Below are 14,534 nucleotides of genomic sequence, written 5' to 3'. Positions count from 1 at the left end.
CCTTTTAAAACACGACGTTCGTCCCTTTTAAAACACGACGTTCGTCGTGTTTTAAAAGGGACAGTCCAGGTTCTGATCCACGCTCAGTCTACGTCTGTTTACCTCGACGTCAGACACCTAAACAGCAAAGATTTTCAAAATAAAATGCCAATCATAAAAAGGTTGGAAGCAGGAATCTAAAACTAACAAACACGTTAACGTTCACGCGTTCAAACCACTACACGCCGCCCTCTGCCGGGTGGAGGTTGCTGTTTCAGTTGCGTCACCGTTGCCTTAATGAACCAAAGAGATTGTCGTTAATTAATTTAAATTTATTCAAAGGCGCCAAAGTCGTATTTTTATATAGAGATGTTTTGGTTTGTTTTTTCCTGTGAGGGCGGGGCGATGAATGTGAAGATGATTAATTTATTCTGCAGTGCAATGTTAACGAGGTCGGTGTTAGATTCATATTTATACTTCTGTTAATGTAACGGTACGTTAACCCTTTAACTCTGGGATCACTTCCTGCTAACGTTGAGACAACGTTGAGACAACCTTCTTCTACAACACGAGCACATGTTGTGTGTATTTATTACTCGTACTTGAAGCATTGTGTGCCTTGTTTTTTTTTGTAACATATCAAAATGTTTCCTTTTGGTTTGGTGAGCGTTTGCTCCCAAAGCATTGTGGGATGGGGATAATTAATAAACAAACAAACAAACAAAGGTTTGATTGGTTAACTCTTTCAGCTCGTGTTTGTGATGTCCTGCGTCTGCAGCACGGCTAAATTTGGTCCGGCCCGTGGCGTGGAGTGGGCTTCAGGCTCAGCTGGACGTGGCAGCTGGTGACACTCAGTGACACGGGCAGACTAGGAATCACACACACGTGTGCGCACACACCCACACACACATGAACACACATGAACACACGGCCGTGGCCGAGGACGTGCAGGTTACACCAAACACTGAAATACTGACCTCTGACTTCAGCTCGGACCACGATAACTTCAAATAAAGTTGAATAAATTCATAATTCAGACGCTGAGAAAAGAAAAAAATTCCAGACACTAAACACAGACTTTAGTCAACCTGCAGTTCCTCTAACGTCCACTTGAGGCTGGCTCCAGAAGTGAGTCAGTCTCCATAAGTCCCCATGTCCAAATGTCCAACTTCACAGCAGAAATAAACATGTTTACAGCCTGGTACAAAAAACAGTTTTGGTCTCTGTAGCTAATTTCCCCGTTCATGACAACTGTACTGAGCTAAAACAAACTGAGACCCCCTCGCCTCACACTCTCTATGCTGTGTGAAGGAGAAACTAAGTCTCTATTTAGAGTTTAAAGTTTGTCCTCTCTGGGCTCCTGTAGAAACATGGTGGCGTCTGTAGACATGAAAGTTTCAGTCTGAGGTAACAAAAACAAAAATATTTAAACCTTTAGAAGAAGAAGAAGATGATGATGAAGATACTTTATTAATCCCTCGATGGGGAAATTCTTGCAATGTGGAGAGATGGTGGAGTGATGGGCAGCCCCCCTGAGGAGCCCAGCGAGCAGTTGGGGGGTCGGTGCCTTGCTCAAGGACACCTCGGCAGTGCTCGGTCAGGAGTTGAACTGGCACCTCTCCAGCTACCAGTCCACCTTCCATATTTTTGGTCCAGGTGGGACTTGAACCAGCCACCCTCCGGTTCACAAGCCAAGTCCCTATGGACTGAGCTACTGCCGCTCTTTAACACTGTAAACAGAGTTATGAAGATTATATGAAGATTATATTCTGTAGACAGAGCTGCTCCTTAAATCATCTGACACACTGAACCAGCTTCCTGGGTCAGTTCCTCACCACTCACATCACATCAGTCACTTTCTTCACAGATTTAGTATTTATCCAAATCAAATGTAAACTAATGAATTCAGGTATTATTGTAGATAATATATATATAAGATATATATAGTAATATATATTATAATATATTATATATATATATATATATATATATATATATATATATATATATATATATTATATATATATATTATATATATATCTAACTCTATATATAAAATAGTTACCGAGCAGCACATGAGTAATCAAACGTCAGTAAAGGTTCATGTAAGTGTGCACAGCAGTTAAAGGACCTGAGCACAAAACACACACACACACACACACACACACAGAGTACTCTACCTGTGTGTGTGTGTGTGTGTGTGTGTGTGTGAGTGTGAGAGAGCGAGCACGCGCAGCAGGTCTGTAGTGAATGAGGGAGGCGGGGACGCGCGTGGACAGGCTTTATCTGATGCGGGGTGTCAGAGCGGAGACAGGCCGTGTGTTTGACAGACAGACAGACAGACAGACAGACAGACAGACAGACAGACAGGTAGGATGTTGTCGGGCCGCTGACTCCGCTCTTTGTTGAACGGCGGCGGGAGTCCGGAGCGGAGCGGCGACACGGAGCCCGGAGCAGGAACCGCACAGCGACGCACCGACGCCGGGCACAGGAGCGCGGACCATGGGCTCAGCTTCGTCCTCTTATCGGGTGATTTACCTGGACGTGGACGGCAGGATCCAGAAGGTAAAAGTCAGGAAACATTATAAATAAAAACTTATAAAACAAATGATGTCCATAAAATGATCAGATGATGAATTATATGTTAATGTTATTTAAATTACACTGGTTCATTTTATCTTTGATTATTCATCATCTAATCAAGTTGTTAATTTAATCAGAAACTTTAATGCACAGCAGGTTTAGTGATTCATCCTGGTGTTTCCATATTAAAAACATTTATACAGAATAAAGTGTTTTATATTAGAGAGTTCATTTTACTGTAAAACACTGTAAAACTTCAACCTGTTTTTATACAACATCCATGTGGCCTTTCTAAAAATAAAAACTATTTATACATTAAACTATGAAATAAAACATCAGCCTGAACTCTAAAATCAACAGTAATAACATCCATTTACCGTAATACTAGAAAAAGTTATATTGTGTTCATTACGGTAAAAGTCTGTCCACCACAGCTGTAAAAACAACTTCTTCTTTTACAGTCCTAGATATGAAAATATGTACAATATGTTTTTGAGATGAAGAGTTTGTAAACAGATCCAGAGGATGTTAATTAAAAGGTGTGCGTTAAAGTACCAGGTAGAATAATAATTAACCGTCCTGGAGTTCCCCTGTGAAAAGCTGCTTCAGTCAGTTCAGATGACTTCAGATTTAAAACCTTAAAGATTCACAGTAAAGTTAAAATAAATAACTTAAAGTCACTTCATATTCTTATCGCAGAGACAGACTGAAGAAACGTGTTAAATGTCATAAAACGTCATAAAGTTGTTATAAATTCACACAGTCAACGTCCATAGATAGTTTACGATCGTTACCTGAGCTCAACCAGTTTTCTGCTTCTTTTCTTTAATCTACGTTAATTTGACACATTAGTTACTTTGTAGATTTAGTATTATTAATAAAAACATATAAACCAACTAATGAATTCTGATTATAGATTGAGTTACCGAGCAGTACATGAGTAATTAAAACTTTAAAGTGGTGAACTCTGATTATAATCAAGTAATTAAATATATTTGCTTCTAAAATTGATACAAACATGATTACAGACTGGAGGTGAACAATGAATCCAAATATTATAAATATTTATTATAATATTAAATCACAGGAGCTAAAATGTCTTAATAAAAATAAAACGTGTTTATAACTTTGATATTTTCTTTAATTAAAATTAAAGTAACATTTTCATAATCTCAATCTGACGCGCAGAATCATTTTGTTTGTGACTGCCGATCGATACATGATCGTCTGGATCAGGATCAGACAGATTTACTCCGATCACGGAGACTTCCTGTCATTAACAGAACAACTTCAGGTCCATGTGAGCCGAGCTGTGACAGATCTGAGCCGGGCTCAGCTTTATACATGAGCGTGTGCTTGTCGCAGTGATACTGAGCACAGGTTCAGATAGTGTTGGAGGCTGCAGCTGTGATGATGAAACATTACCTGTGACTGTTTACAGGCTGAATAATCTCGCCGGTTTGTTGGTGGACGTTGTTTCTGCTCCGCTGGTCGCTCTGGACTCTGTACAGCTGTGAGGTTGAAGAGTAACTCGGAGTAACTCCGACCTCTAAATACACCTCGGCTTCGTATGAATGAAAGAATCTGGGGCAAGCAACTCATTCATACAACGAAATACAAGAGAATCACAGATTTACCAACCCGACAGCTGCTGGCTCTACGGCTCAGAGACTAATAGGTGGAATAAATCGTGCACATGTTGAAGGAAACTGACAAACATGTTCATGTTAGAGAGCCAGTATTTCTAAAACTGACTCCTGATCGTCTATTGAAGACGATTAATCAACTGTGAAATCAAACAACGTCCAAATTATCTTATGTGAATATTATTCCAGCTCCTCCTGAAGGATCTCAAGGTGTTTCCAGACTAGATGGGCTATGTAGTCCCTCCAGCAGGTTCTGGGTCTGGCCCGGGGTCTCCTTCCAGTTGGACGTGCCTGAACACCTCCAAAGAAAGGAGGCCAGGAGGCCGAACCACCTCAGCTGGCTCCTTTGTACTCCGAGCTCCTCACAGTCAGTACCCTCTGGTGTACCAGAGGTGAGAGTTGAACGTAGACGGACTAGAAGATCGAGAGCTTTGCCTTCCCTCTGAACCACAACAGTTCGGTACAACGTCCACAGAACTGAAGATGCTGCACCAACCCGTCAGCCCATCTGACTCGTGAACAAGACCCTGAGATACTTTAACCCCTACGCTTGGGGAAACAACTCGCTCCCAACCTGGAGGGAACCATCCACCTTTACTGGCAGAGAACCATGAACTCAGACTTGGACGTGTCTGGAAGAACATCAAACACTGGTCCAGATCATCTCACCACCGTCATAGTCCAGAACCTGTCATATCCGACCATGACCTCAGTTTATAGGAAAATTCTGTTGTCAGGTCCGGCTTCTTCAACCCAGAACCATCTCCACAGTCTGATCTGCAAACAGCACTAACATCATCCAGACTGGATCTACCTCGGCATCTCTCGTGACCATTTCCTGTTTACAACAAAGTCCAGGAAACAAACCCACATCGCCCCGATCCTGGATCAACTTCAGAATCCTGATTGTCTATAAATCTCTGCATGGTCCTGACCCGACATCTCTCAGAACCACCAGACGCCTCAGATCGTCCCACCGTGGCGTGTTGGCTGAGCCCGGGTAGGACACGGCGTTCTCGGTAGCAGCTCTTCATCTGAAGACCTTTAAACTTTTATTCTCTGAATGTTAAAATTGACAGACGACGTTCTTTCTCTTCTCCACGTCCTCGCCATCAGCTGACTTCATCCTTTCATCCGTCTGTTTCCTGAAGCTGTTTATCGTCCTCCAGGGTCGGTCCAACTTTAAATCACTCGTCAGCTTCGACCACAGAATCACCACGCAGGCCGCCCAGATTTATGACGACGTGAACCGCAGTGAAAATTAAAAACATGAATCATCGCCGCTGACGGGAAACAGCGTCACGTCTTCAGAGAAGAATCCAGAAAAACACAAAAACACTCAGAGTCGTGATAAATCTTCAGATTTCAGATGATTCGTGACTTTTTAGTTTCACTTCGTCTGTTTGTGTGTCTGCGGATTTCACCAAAACTTAAAAAGTCTTAACGCCACGAGCTCGAGCTGTGGACGGCGATGAGTTTAATGTTTAGTGTCTCGATCTGCAGACTGACTGAAGCTCCGTTTACATTGACAAACCAATGGAGGAGCTCATAAAAGGCCGTATAACAAGCTTTATGGAGTTCACACACACACACACACACACACACACACACACACACACACACACTAACTTGCTGTTTGCTGGATTCATTCATGTTAAACATTTATTTGAAGGGTGTTCCTGTATTGCTCGTCAGAAACACTCAGAACTGATTCAGTTTGATTATTTGTGACTTGTTGTCTCCACTGTCAGAGTGTAATCCCACTCTGTACTCGAGTATTTCTTCTGATTACATTACTTCTGATCAAGCAGCCAATCATCATCCAGGTCCCCAGCAGCAGCTGATCTCACTGCCTAGTCCAGCAGCAGTCAGCCCAGCTCGGCGTCTGTCTTTCAGCCTTTTATTTCACCAAGCTCTCACCAACCACTAAAAGTCAGTCCCACATTTACTCTTTTACATTACATTACTTATTACATTACATTAATGACATTGCATTTAGCAGATCGCTTCCTATCCAAAGCGACGTACGAGGAGGACTTACCTTGAAAACTGCTTGCTACTTGCTCAGTACATTCTGAAGAGTTCTCTTTATCTGCAGAGAAAAGAAGGGCGTGAAGCTTGTTTACATGCACAAACACACACACGGACAGAGGTGAAGTTTCAGAGCATCAGCAGACCTGATCAACACACACATATGCATCCAAGCAGAGATTATTAAGCCATAGAACGCGTCAACGATGCAGAGGCAGAAGATGAATTAAATGTGGTCTCAGCATCGGTGACCAGCAGAGCGTCTGAAGCGGAGAGCAGGAACCGAGCTGACAGCTTGACGTGTAACAAGCCACTTCTGATGCCGCTTCCCACACAACTCACGCCAACGCACAACATATACCACAGGAGAACAGGCTGACACACAACACGCGCCCCTGCATGCACTTGCTGAGAGCGCTCACTGTTTATGGGCAAAGTCACAACGTCCCAGCAGGCCAATAAACGAATGGTACGAGAAACGTAAAAACAAAAAAAAAAAAAAGCTTTCAGCAGCTCGTAGTTTGTACATTGTGTTACTCACATTCCATTTGACGCGAGGTCGCGGTCCGAGCAGCGCTGGTAAAAAATTCCACTCTTTGATTAATTAAGCCGGGTTCAGGCTGGACGAGCAGGCAGGAGCCGTCCTGCACTAATACCGCATGTAAAAATACTCTGTGAATATGTTTTCACGGCGTGTGCATGCAAATTTTACTGACGGTGTAAAAAAAAAACCAATGTAGAAGCAAGTATGAGACTGACGTCACACGAAGCCCTCCGTGCCTTCGGTTTGTACGGATAATTAAGCCGTGTAAGACTTTGAATGAAAGACGCTGATATATATAGCAACCAAGTAACTTTACTGGATGCATCAAGAGTTCACATGTGACTCTGTTGCAGTGTGTAAATTTAACAGTGTGTCTAAATAAACGGATTTATTGTTCTTTAAAACGAGTTTAGATGATCCAGGAAGTTCCTGCGATGATAGCAGCGGGGTAACGCGGATGGTGCACGCGGGGAAGGTCCTTCATCAGGACGATGCGCCTTCTGTGGAGGACCTTCACGCATTCCAAGCCTTTAGAAACTGAGGGAAAACTGAAAAACTTTGCAAGGACAGGCGAGGGGGGGTCAAGACTTGCAGCATAGCACAGACTTAGAGAAGGGCACATCTCTTTTTCCACACTCTCCTTAAAACAGGTGACACCTGAAGCTCAAACCCTGCTTCGAACGAGCAGCTGAAATCTCCGCTCTACTGGGCTTCGATAGGAAATTCCCAGAAGTTTTTACACCATCGAACATGTTTTTATGAGCGAGCTCCGGATGAGCCTGACAGATGTTTACTTCTCCCGCAACCTCACTCTCTTTATATAAATTGTTGTGCTTGATAGGAGGTCAGTGCCCGGCTTCACGCTAATACTGAAGTGATGTAGTTTTCCATAAAACAGTTATATGAACTTTAAATGGAGTGATTGGAGTGAACGCTGACGAGATCAGGATCTCTTTCTTTTTAGAGATGTTGCGAACTGCCATGTGTGCACTTTAAACCAATAAAACATGATGTCCTGTTTACTGGGAGCAGGTTACTCTGCCTGCTTGTCAGCCCTCTATCTAATATATTTTATCAGTTATGTTTTATGTAAGTAACTGCATATGACTACTAGGACTTTTTGGCATGGATGGGCAATCAAAGGCCAGAAGGGCAACCAAGACTTGTCGTGTCGTTTTTATTAAAGGTTGGTACTGAACGGAAAACAAACATTTACTCCGTCAGAGGTTCAAACGGCTTCTTAAGGATTCCTACTTTCCTTCAGCCGTCGGGTCAGAGACCGTGCAGACATGAAAATGAACAATCAACCACAGAACGTCATTGAAGGAACAGTTTGACACTTTGTGAAATATGGCACAGGAGTATCGACGAGGAACAGGTCTGCAAGCTAAGGCAAGAAGAACATGGTAGCAGTTTGACTAAAGCTACGTTTAGGGACACGCTTCCAACAAAGACTGAATGAAGGACGATGGTGGGTGGTGTTTGTGTGTGAACCTGACTTATGGGTACATCTGGGGACCTTCACACATTGAAGCGTGAATGTGGGGCTGCGTCCCCAATTGGACGGTGTCCAAGTGGGGACGGCTGTGCAAGTGGGGACGAAAGAAGCGTCAAAGCTGATTTTTTTGTGTCAGTGCTTAAAACTGCTTTGAAACCACCAGCGAGCGTCCTCCGGTCAGATCGCACCACTCTGTACGGCGACCGTCAACATACCAACAGGACACACAAACACACACACACAACACACACACACACACACACACGGTGAGTCCCTATGAAGAGCAAGGGTCATGCGGAACTGCCATTAATAGGAAATGAAAAAAAAAAAGGAGGACAATCACCACCACACCCTGTTTACATGGAGATTACCGACACTCAATGATGTTTGTCAAATAAAACGTTTCAGATTTCACCCTGAGATAAGATAACAATCACACACACACACACACAACACACACACACACCCCACACACCCAAGAGTGAACAGTGGTCCTCTCTAATAGTGTGTGAGGGTGTGTGTGACTTGGGATTAGAGTTTTGAGTGTTTTGTTGAACAGAGCGAAGTCATGTGCGGGTTTTCAGGGTTCGACTTTGGATGAGTGACACGCGTAAGCTCGAACCCAGAGCGATTTTATTTGGCGGGGCGTTTTCCTCCTAAGGGTTCCTGTGTAGATAATACAACAAAAGGGGTTTCCTGTGTTGTGAGGGAGAATCCTGACCCACCGTGGCAGAGTGACAAGAGACGAAGAGTGAGTGATTCACCGTCACATCATCCCAGTAAACAGACAGGGTGGTCGCCAAAGATCGTCAGGAGGACTGTGAACGTGTCGTGTTGCCTTCACACGTACATTTAAGGACCTTTTCATTATCTAGTGGCCAAAACATGACCACTACTAACCTTACTGTGGTAAACAGCAAGACTTCCCGTCTCCACCGGCGCCGGACCGAGGCTTGCTTTCTGGGGGTGGTTCACGAAGAGTTCGTAAGTTAGCTCCGTTAGCGACGTTACTCTTTAGCTCCATGAGTTTTTTATAGCGTTTACCATGAACTGCCTGTTTCCTGCTTCCTGTGTGATTGCGGAAAGACGCACGTCATCAGACTCTAATGTCACTGTTCTGTCCTCAGTGTGGTCCCAAAACAGGCCAGTCCGAGGTCGACAGCAGTGCCCGGCTGCTCGGCGAGGTAAAGTCAGTAGCTGAAACCGACGAGCTGCACGTGGGTCAATGTTTAGCATGCTGTCGTTAACACACGGCTTACATTGGTAATTTAAAGACCGGGCTCGTTGCTGTGAAAAACCTGGCATAACAATCAGGGACAGGTTCATGTTTCTGGTTTCACACACACCCGGCAATATTCGCATTTACGCGAGCGGTAACGGAAAAACGCCACCAGGAAATCAGACGTGAGAACACAGGCCAGGAATGTCGTGAGTGGAAACGTGGTGAAATGTTTTGTAGACCAATTTCTGAGAAAGAGCCGCGATAAAAAGTAAACCGTGTCACGAGTAAAACGCCCGTTTCACGTCGCTTTCACGGTAACGACAACTAGTTCACCAGAAACCGAGAAACCGCCCAGCAGCCTGTGTCTGTAGATTTCATCAAAGGTTACACTGATGTTGCTGTTATTTCGTTATTTGTTGTTGTTTGTAGATGTCGTTAGTTTGCTGTGTTTGTTTGTATCAGATGTTTTAGTTGCTGATTGTTTGTTCGTGTTAGTTGCGGTTTGTAGATGTTGTATTGCTGCTTTGGCCAGATTTGGTTGCTGTGTGTTGTTGGTTCGATTATGTGTTGTGCTAGATGTTGTGTAGTTGCGTGTTTGTTGTTCTAGATGTCCGTTGATGTTGCTGTGTTGTGTTCGATGTTGGGTTGCTGTTGTTTTAGGGTGTTTAGCTGTGTGTGTTCTAGAGGTCGTGTAGTGTGCTGTAGTTGTTGTTGTAGATGTCGTTAGGTGTCTGTGTTGTTGTTGTAGATGTCGTTTAGGGTTGCGTGTTGTTGTTGTATGTAGAAGTTGCTGTGTTGTTAGATGGTGGCTGTGTTGTTGGTTAGTGTTTGGCTGTTCTAGATGTCGTTAGTTGCTGGGTTGTTGTGTAGATTGTTTTAGTTGCTGTGTTGTTTGTTGTAGATGTCGTTTAGTTGCTGTGTTGTTCAGGTGTTGCTGGGGAGATGTCGTGTTAGTAAGTTGCTGTGTTGTTGTTGTAGATGTGCGTTTAGGAGTTGCTGTGTTGTTGTTGTAGATTTCGTTTAGGTTGCTGGTTGTGTCGGATGTCGTTAGATGCTGTGTTGATGTTGTAATGTGTTAGTTGTGTTTGTTGTGGTAGTTTAGTTTGCGTTTGTGTTGTGATGTGGTTTGAGTGCTAGATGCTTGTTTATTCTAGATGTTGTTTAGACGAGATGGCGTGCATTGCTGTGTTGTGTTGTGTAGATGTGAGTTAGTTGGCTGGGTTGTTGTTAGATGTCTTTAGTTTGCTAGTGTGTCGAGTGGCTTGTTGCTGTGTTGTGTTTTGATGTCGTTTAGTTGCTGTGTTGTTGTAGAGTGTCCGTTTAGTTGCTGTTTGTTGTGTCGTTAGGGTGTGTGTGGTAGTGTCGTTAGTTGCGTGTTGTTGGGGTTTGTGTATTGGCTGTTGTAGTTGTAGTGTCGTTGTTTGGTGTGAAGATGGGAGAGGTTGCTGTTTGTTGTAGATGTCGTTTAGTTTGCTGTGGTGTGTGTGCTGTGTAGAGTGCTGTGTTTTAAGTGTTAGTGCTGTGTTGGTTGTTTGTAAGATTGCTCCGTGTTAGTTGCGGTGGTTGTTGTTCTAAGAGGTCGTGTAGTTTGCTGTTTTGGTTTTGTTGTAGATGTGGTTTAGTTTGCGGTGTTGTTCTAGATGTTGTGTAGTTGCTTATTGTTTGTTGTAGATGTCGTGTAGGTTGCTGTGTTGGGTGTTGTAGATTTTCGTTTAGTTGCTGTGGTTGTTGTTGTAGATGTCCCGTTTTATTTCTGTGTTGGTTTTGTTGTAGATGTCGGTTAGTTTGCGTGTATTGTTGTTGTAGAGGTCTGTAGTGCGTGTGTTGTGTCTAATGTCGTTAGTTGCTGGGTGTGTTGTTGGAGATGTTGTTTTAGTTGCTGGTTTTGTTCGAGATGTTGTTTTAGTTGCGGTATTGTTGGTTGTAAGTGTCGTTTAGTTGATGTGTTGTTGTAATGTCGGTTAGTTCTGTGTTGTTTGTTGTAGATGTCGTTTGTTGCTGTGTGGGGTTGTAGATGTCGTTTAGTTTGCTGTGTTTGTTGTAGATGTCGTGTTGTTAGATGTCGTTTAGTTGCTGGGTTGTTGTGTAGATGTTGTTAGTGCTGTGTTGTTGGTTCTAGAATTGTCGTTTAGTGGGCTGTTGTGTTGGAATGTTCGTTAGTTGCTGTGTTGTTGCTAGATGTCGTTTAGTTGCTGGTTGTTTCTAGATGTCGTTGTTGCCTGTTTGTTGTAGATGTTGTTTAGTTTGTGTGTTGTTGTGGTAGATGTCGTTTTAGTTGCTCGTTGTTGTTGTTGTAGATGTCGTTTAGTTGCTGTGTTGTTGTTGTAATGTCGTTTAGTTGCTTGTGTTGTTGTTGTAGATGGTGGTGTAGTTTGCAGTGGTGTTGTTGAGAGTTTTTTGTTGGCTCTGTTCTTAGTCTCTCTTACACAGTACATTGGTGTTGTTTGTACACTGAATCAGGAGAAACGTGAGGCGTACCGTGGTTCAGTGTTCACAGATGACTCTATTATATAGTCTGTGATATTCTCGGCCGTTGTTGCCTACAGCGTTGCCTCTGGGTGGAACTCGGATCACGTTTCATGTCAGCTATATGTTACACGGAGGAATAGCGGGACTCCATGGGATTTACAGTCACATCAGGCGAATGTGTCCTTCAATCAAACAGCAAGCTGCGGCGGAACATTCAATGAATCAATACAGACATCAGGGGATGCAGGCGCTTCAAATACCTCTCTGTGTTGTTGGCATGTGGGGTCGATGACACCATCGCTCCAGACTGAATCCACAAGGACAGGTTAGGGTTCCTGCACGAGACAAGACACAGAGTCACCTCAGACAATAGAATTAAAATATAAAGCAGTCAGGTGTAGGTCTGGATAATCACACATCATTAATATCACCTGTTTTTTAATGTTAGTGTGTGTGTGGGTGTGTGTGTGTGTGTGGTGTGTGTGTGTGTGTATGTGTGTGTGTGGTGGTGTGTACGTGGTGTGTGGTGTGGGGTGTGTGTGTGTGTGTGTGTGTGTGTGTGTGTGGTGTGTGGTGCTGTGTTTACCCTGGGGCACACCCGCGCTGTACAGAAGAGCTTCTTTAATGTCGCCGGGCTGCAGAATCTACTGGAACATCCACGACGGAGACAACACCATCAGTATGTAGTGGCTGCCTGTTGGTGACCGTGCTCGACTCATTTAGTTTTTGATCAGAAGTAATGTGACGAACAAATACTCGGTACAAGGCTGAACATAGTTTACACACAACTTCTAAGTACGTTTCCCGTCTATCCGCCTTCCATGTCCATAGAGGCTGGCTGAGCTAACAAACTGAGCTAACGAGCACGGCAGCTTGACAGTTAGCCTGTCATGCAACACACTGTATTAAGTAAATGAAGTGTTGTTGTTGTACCGTTATTTTGTTGACTGTAAATACTTCTACTTAACCTGAGCGACACAGGGTCCGCAGACGAAGCAATATATAATATAATGAGCTATATATTGATAATATGACAATATATGATCATAATCATATATTGATCTCATATATCACTATGGATCCGTCTGTCCAGATGTGAAAGTGCTCCGGGCTCTTCTCCTGAATTAAACGGCGTTCACGGCTCAGCGGCTTAAATATTTGGTGTTTGTTCGTCTTCATGAAACAAGGCGAACACCGTCACTGAACATGACAAACGGTTGGTGCACGGCGAGGCGATCGAGAGAGATGACCCACATAGATAACGGAGGCGTTTGCATGAGATGGCATCGAGGCCCGGCGGTGTCGGGGAGGCCGTGGAGAGGAGGGTGGGTACGAGTGCTGTCAGGGGGGCGGATGAAGACGTGACTGTGGAGGAGGAGGGAGGTCAAAGAGCACTTCAGCAGTCTGGCAGTGGCAGCCTGTCACAGGTGGAGCAGACAGGGGCCGACGGAGGTCAGCACTTCAGAAACATCGCACCTCCAACTGCTGTTTGCTTTAATTTTCAGTCTTTGATTTGAAGCTGGAGATTACACATTATGCTCCGACGTGATGAAGCACGAGGATCTGCAGCATGAAAACACAAACTGCTGCACTGCGCTGCGCGCTAGCTCCGTTTGTACTGCAGGTGTCTCCTCACCTGTTTTTTGTACCAGGCTGTAAACATGTTTTATTATGGAGACGGACTCACTTCTGGAGCCAGCCCAAGGTGGACGTTAGAGGAACTGCAGTTTGTGGCTTTGTGGTTGTGAACTCGTATGTTTTACGTCGATTTTAGGGAAAAACTTTGCAGTTTGAACAAAAAAAAGAAAGGTGAAAGTACGGAAGCCCTGAGTGGTACGTTTCACTGTTCTAATGTTAAAATAACAAATGTTATACAGAGATCAATTTCCTCAGAACGACTTAATGACATCTAATGATTTGAGATCTGGAGAAAACAAAATGAGTTTATTAAAACATGATTTAATAACTAGACGAGTTTTCTCGGGTTCCAGGAATGATCGCAGTATGACAACACTTGTGTATGATGAAAACTGGAAGTCAAACAAATGAAACTCACACTGGAGTGAAATACATGTAAATGATGTACGAGCGCTTAGAGACGACATGACGAGGTGTTTGTGTTAATCACTGCTGCATAAATTCATGTCGTCCTTTAAGACGCCGGCGACTCATTTCAATAACAAACCACACTTCATCATAATTGTCCCTCCTCCGATCACCGCGCCCGTGAACCAGCCGCCGTCCACCATCATGCAACAAACACACAGGAAGCTGAAGAAGGAAAAACTGAAACAACACGAGCTGCTGAATACGCAACAACTTTAACCATGAACTAACGTCTGCGACCTCCTGCGGGAGGAATTAGTGGACGTATTCCCACCCAAGACAGGATTTCAGACATAGCGGATGTTGGCTGTTTGTTAGCAGACTCCTTCTAAGTTAAAACGCAAAGCCTCAGCAGCTTCTAGGACATGATGGCAGAGGAGCAGAGAGTGAAGAGGACGCTGACGGAGGAAGTAAGAAGAGAAAGGAGAGAGTGAGCGAGCAAAGAAGCCGCCGGAC

At 43.9% G+C, this 14,534-nt stretch overlaps 1 protein-coding gene across 1 annotated transcript in view; it reads left to right on the top strand.

Annotated features, from left to right (window-relative positions):
* The first annotated feature begins 2,218 nt into the window (after window positions 1-2,218).
* Window positions 2,219-14,534, top strand: part of pde9aa (phosphodiesterase 9aa) — a 37,245-nt gene continuing 24,929 nt past the window's right edge. Inside the window, 1 exon segment of the mRNA XM_027290708.1 lies at window positions 2,219-2,544. Within this exon segment, the coding sequence (XP_027146509.1) occupies window positions 2,482-2,544 (63 nt within the window). The 5' untranslated portion in view covers window positions 2,219-2,481.

The sequence above is a fragment of the Larimichthys crocea genome, chromosome XVIII (assembly GCF_000972845.2).
Source record: "Larimichthys crocea isolate SSNF chromosome XVIII, L_crocea_2.0, whole genome shotgun sequence".
In the NCBI taxonomy this organism is placed as follows: domain Eukaryota; kingdom Metazoa; phylum Chordata; class Actinopteri; family Sciaenidae; genus Larimichthys; species Larimichthys crocea.
Note: the sequence above shows the minus strand (reverse complement) of the source record. Positions and strands in the feature narration are given on the sequence as shown.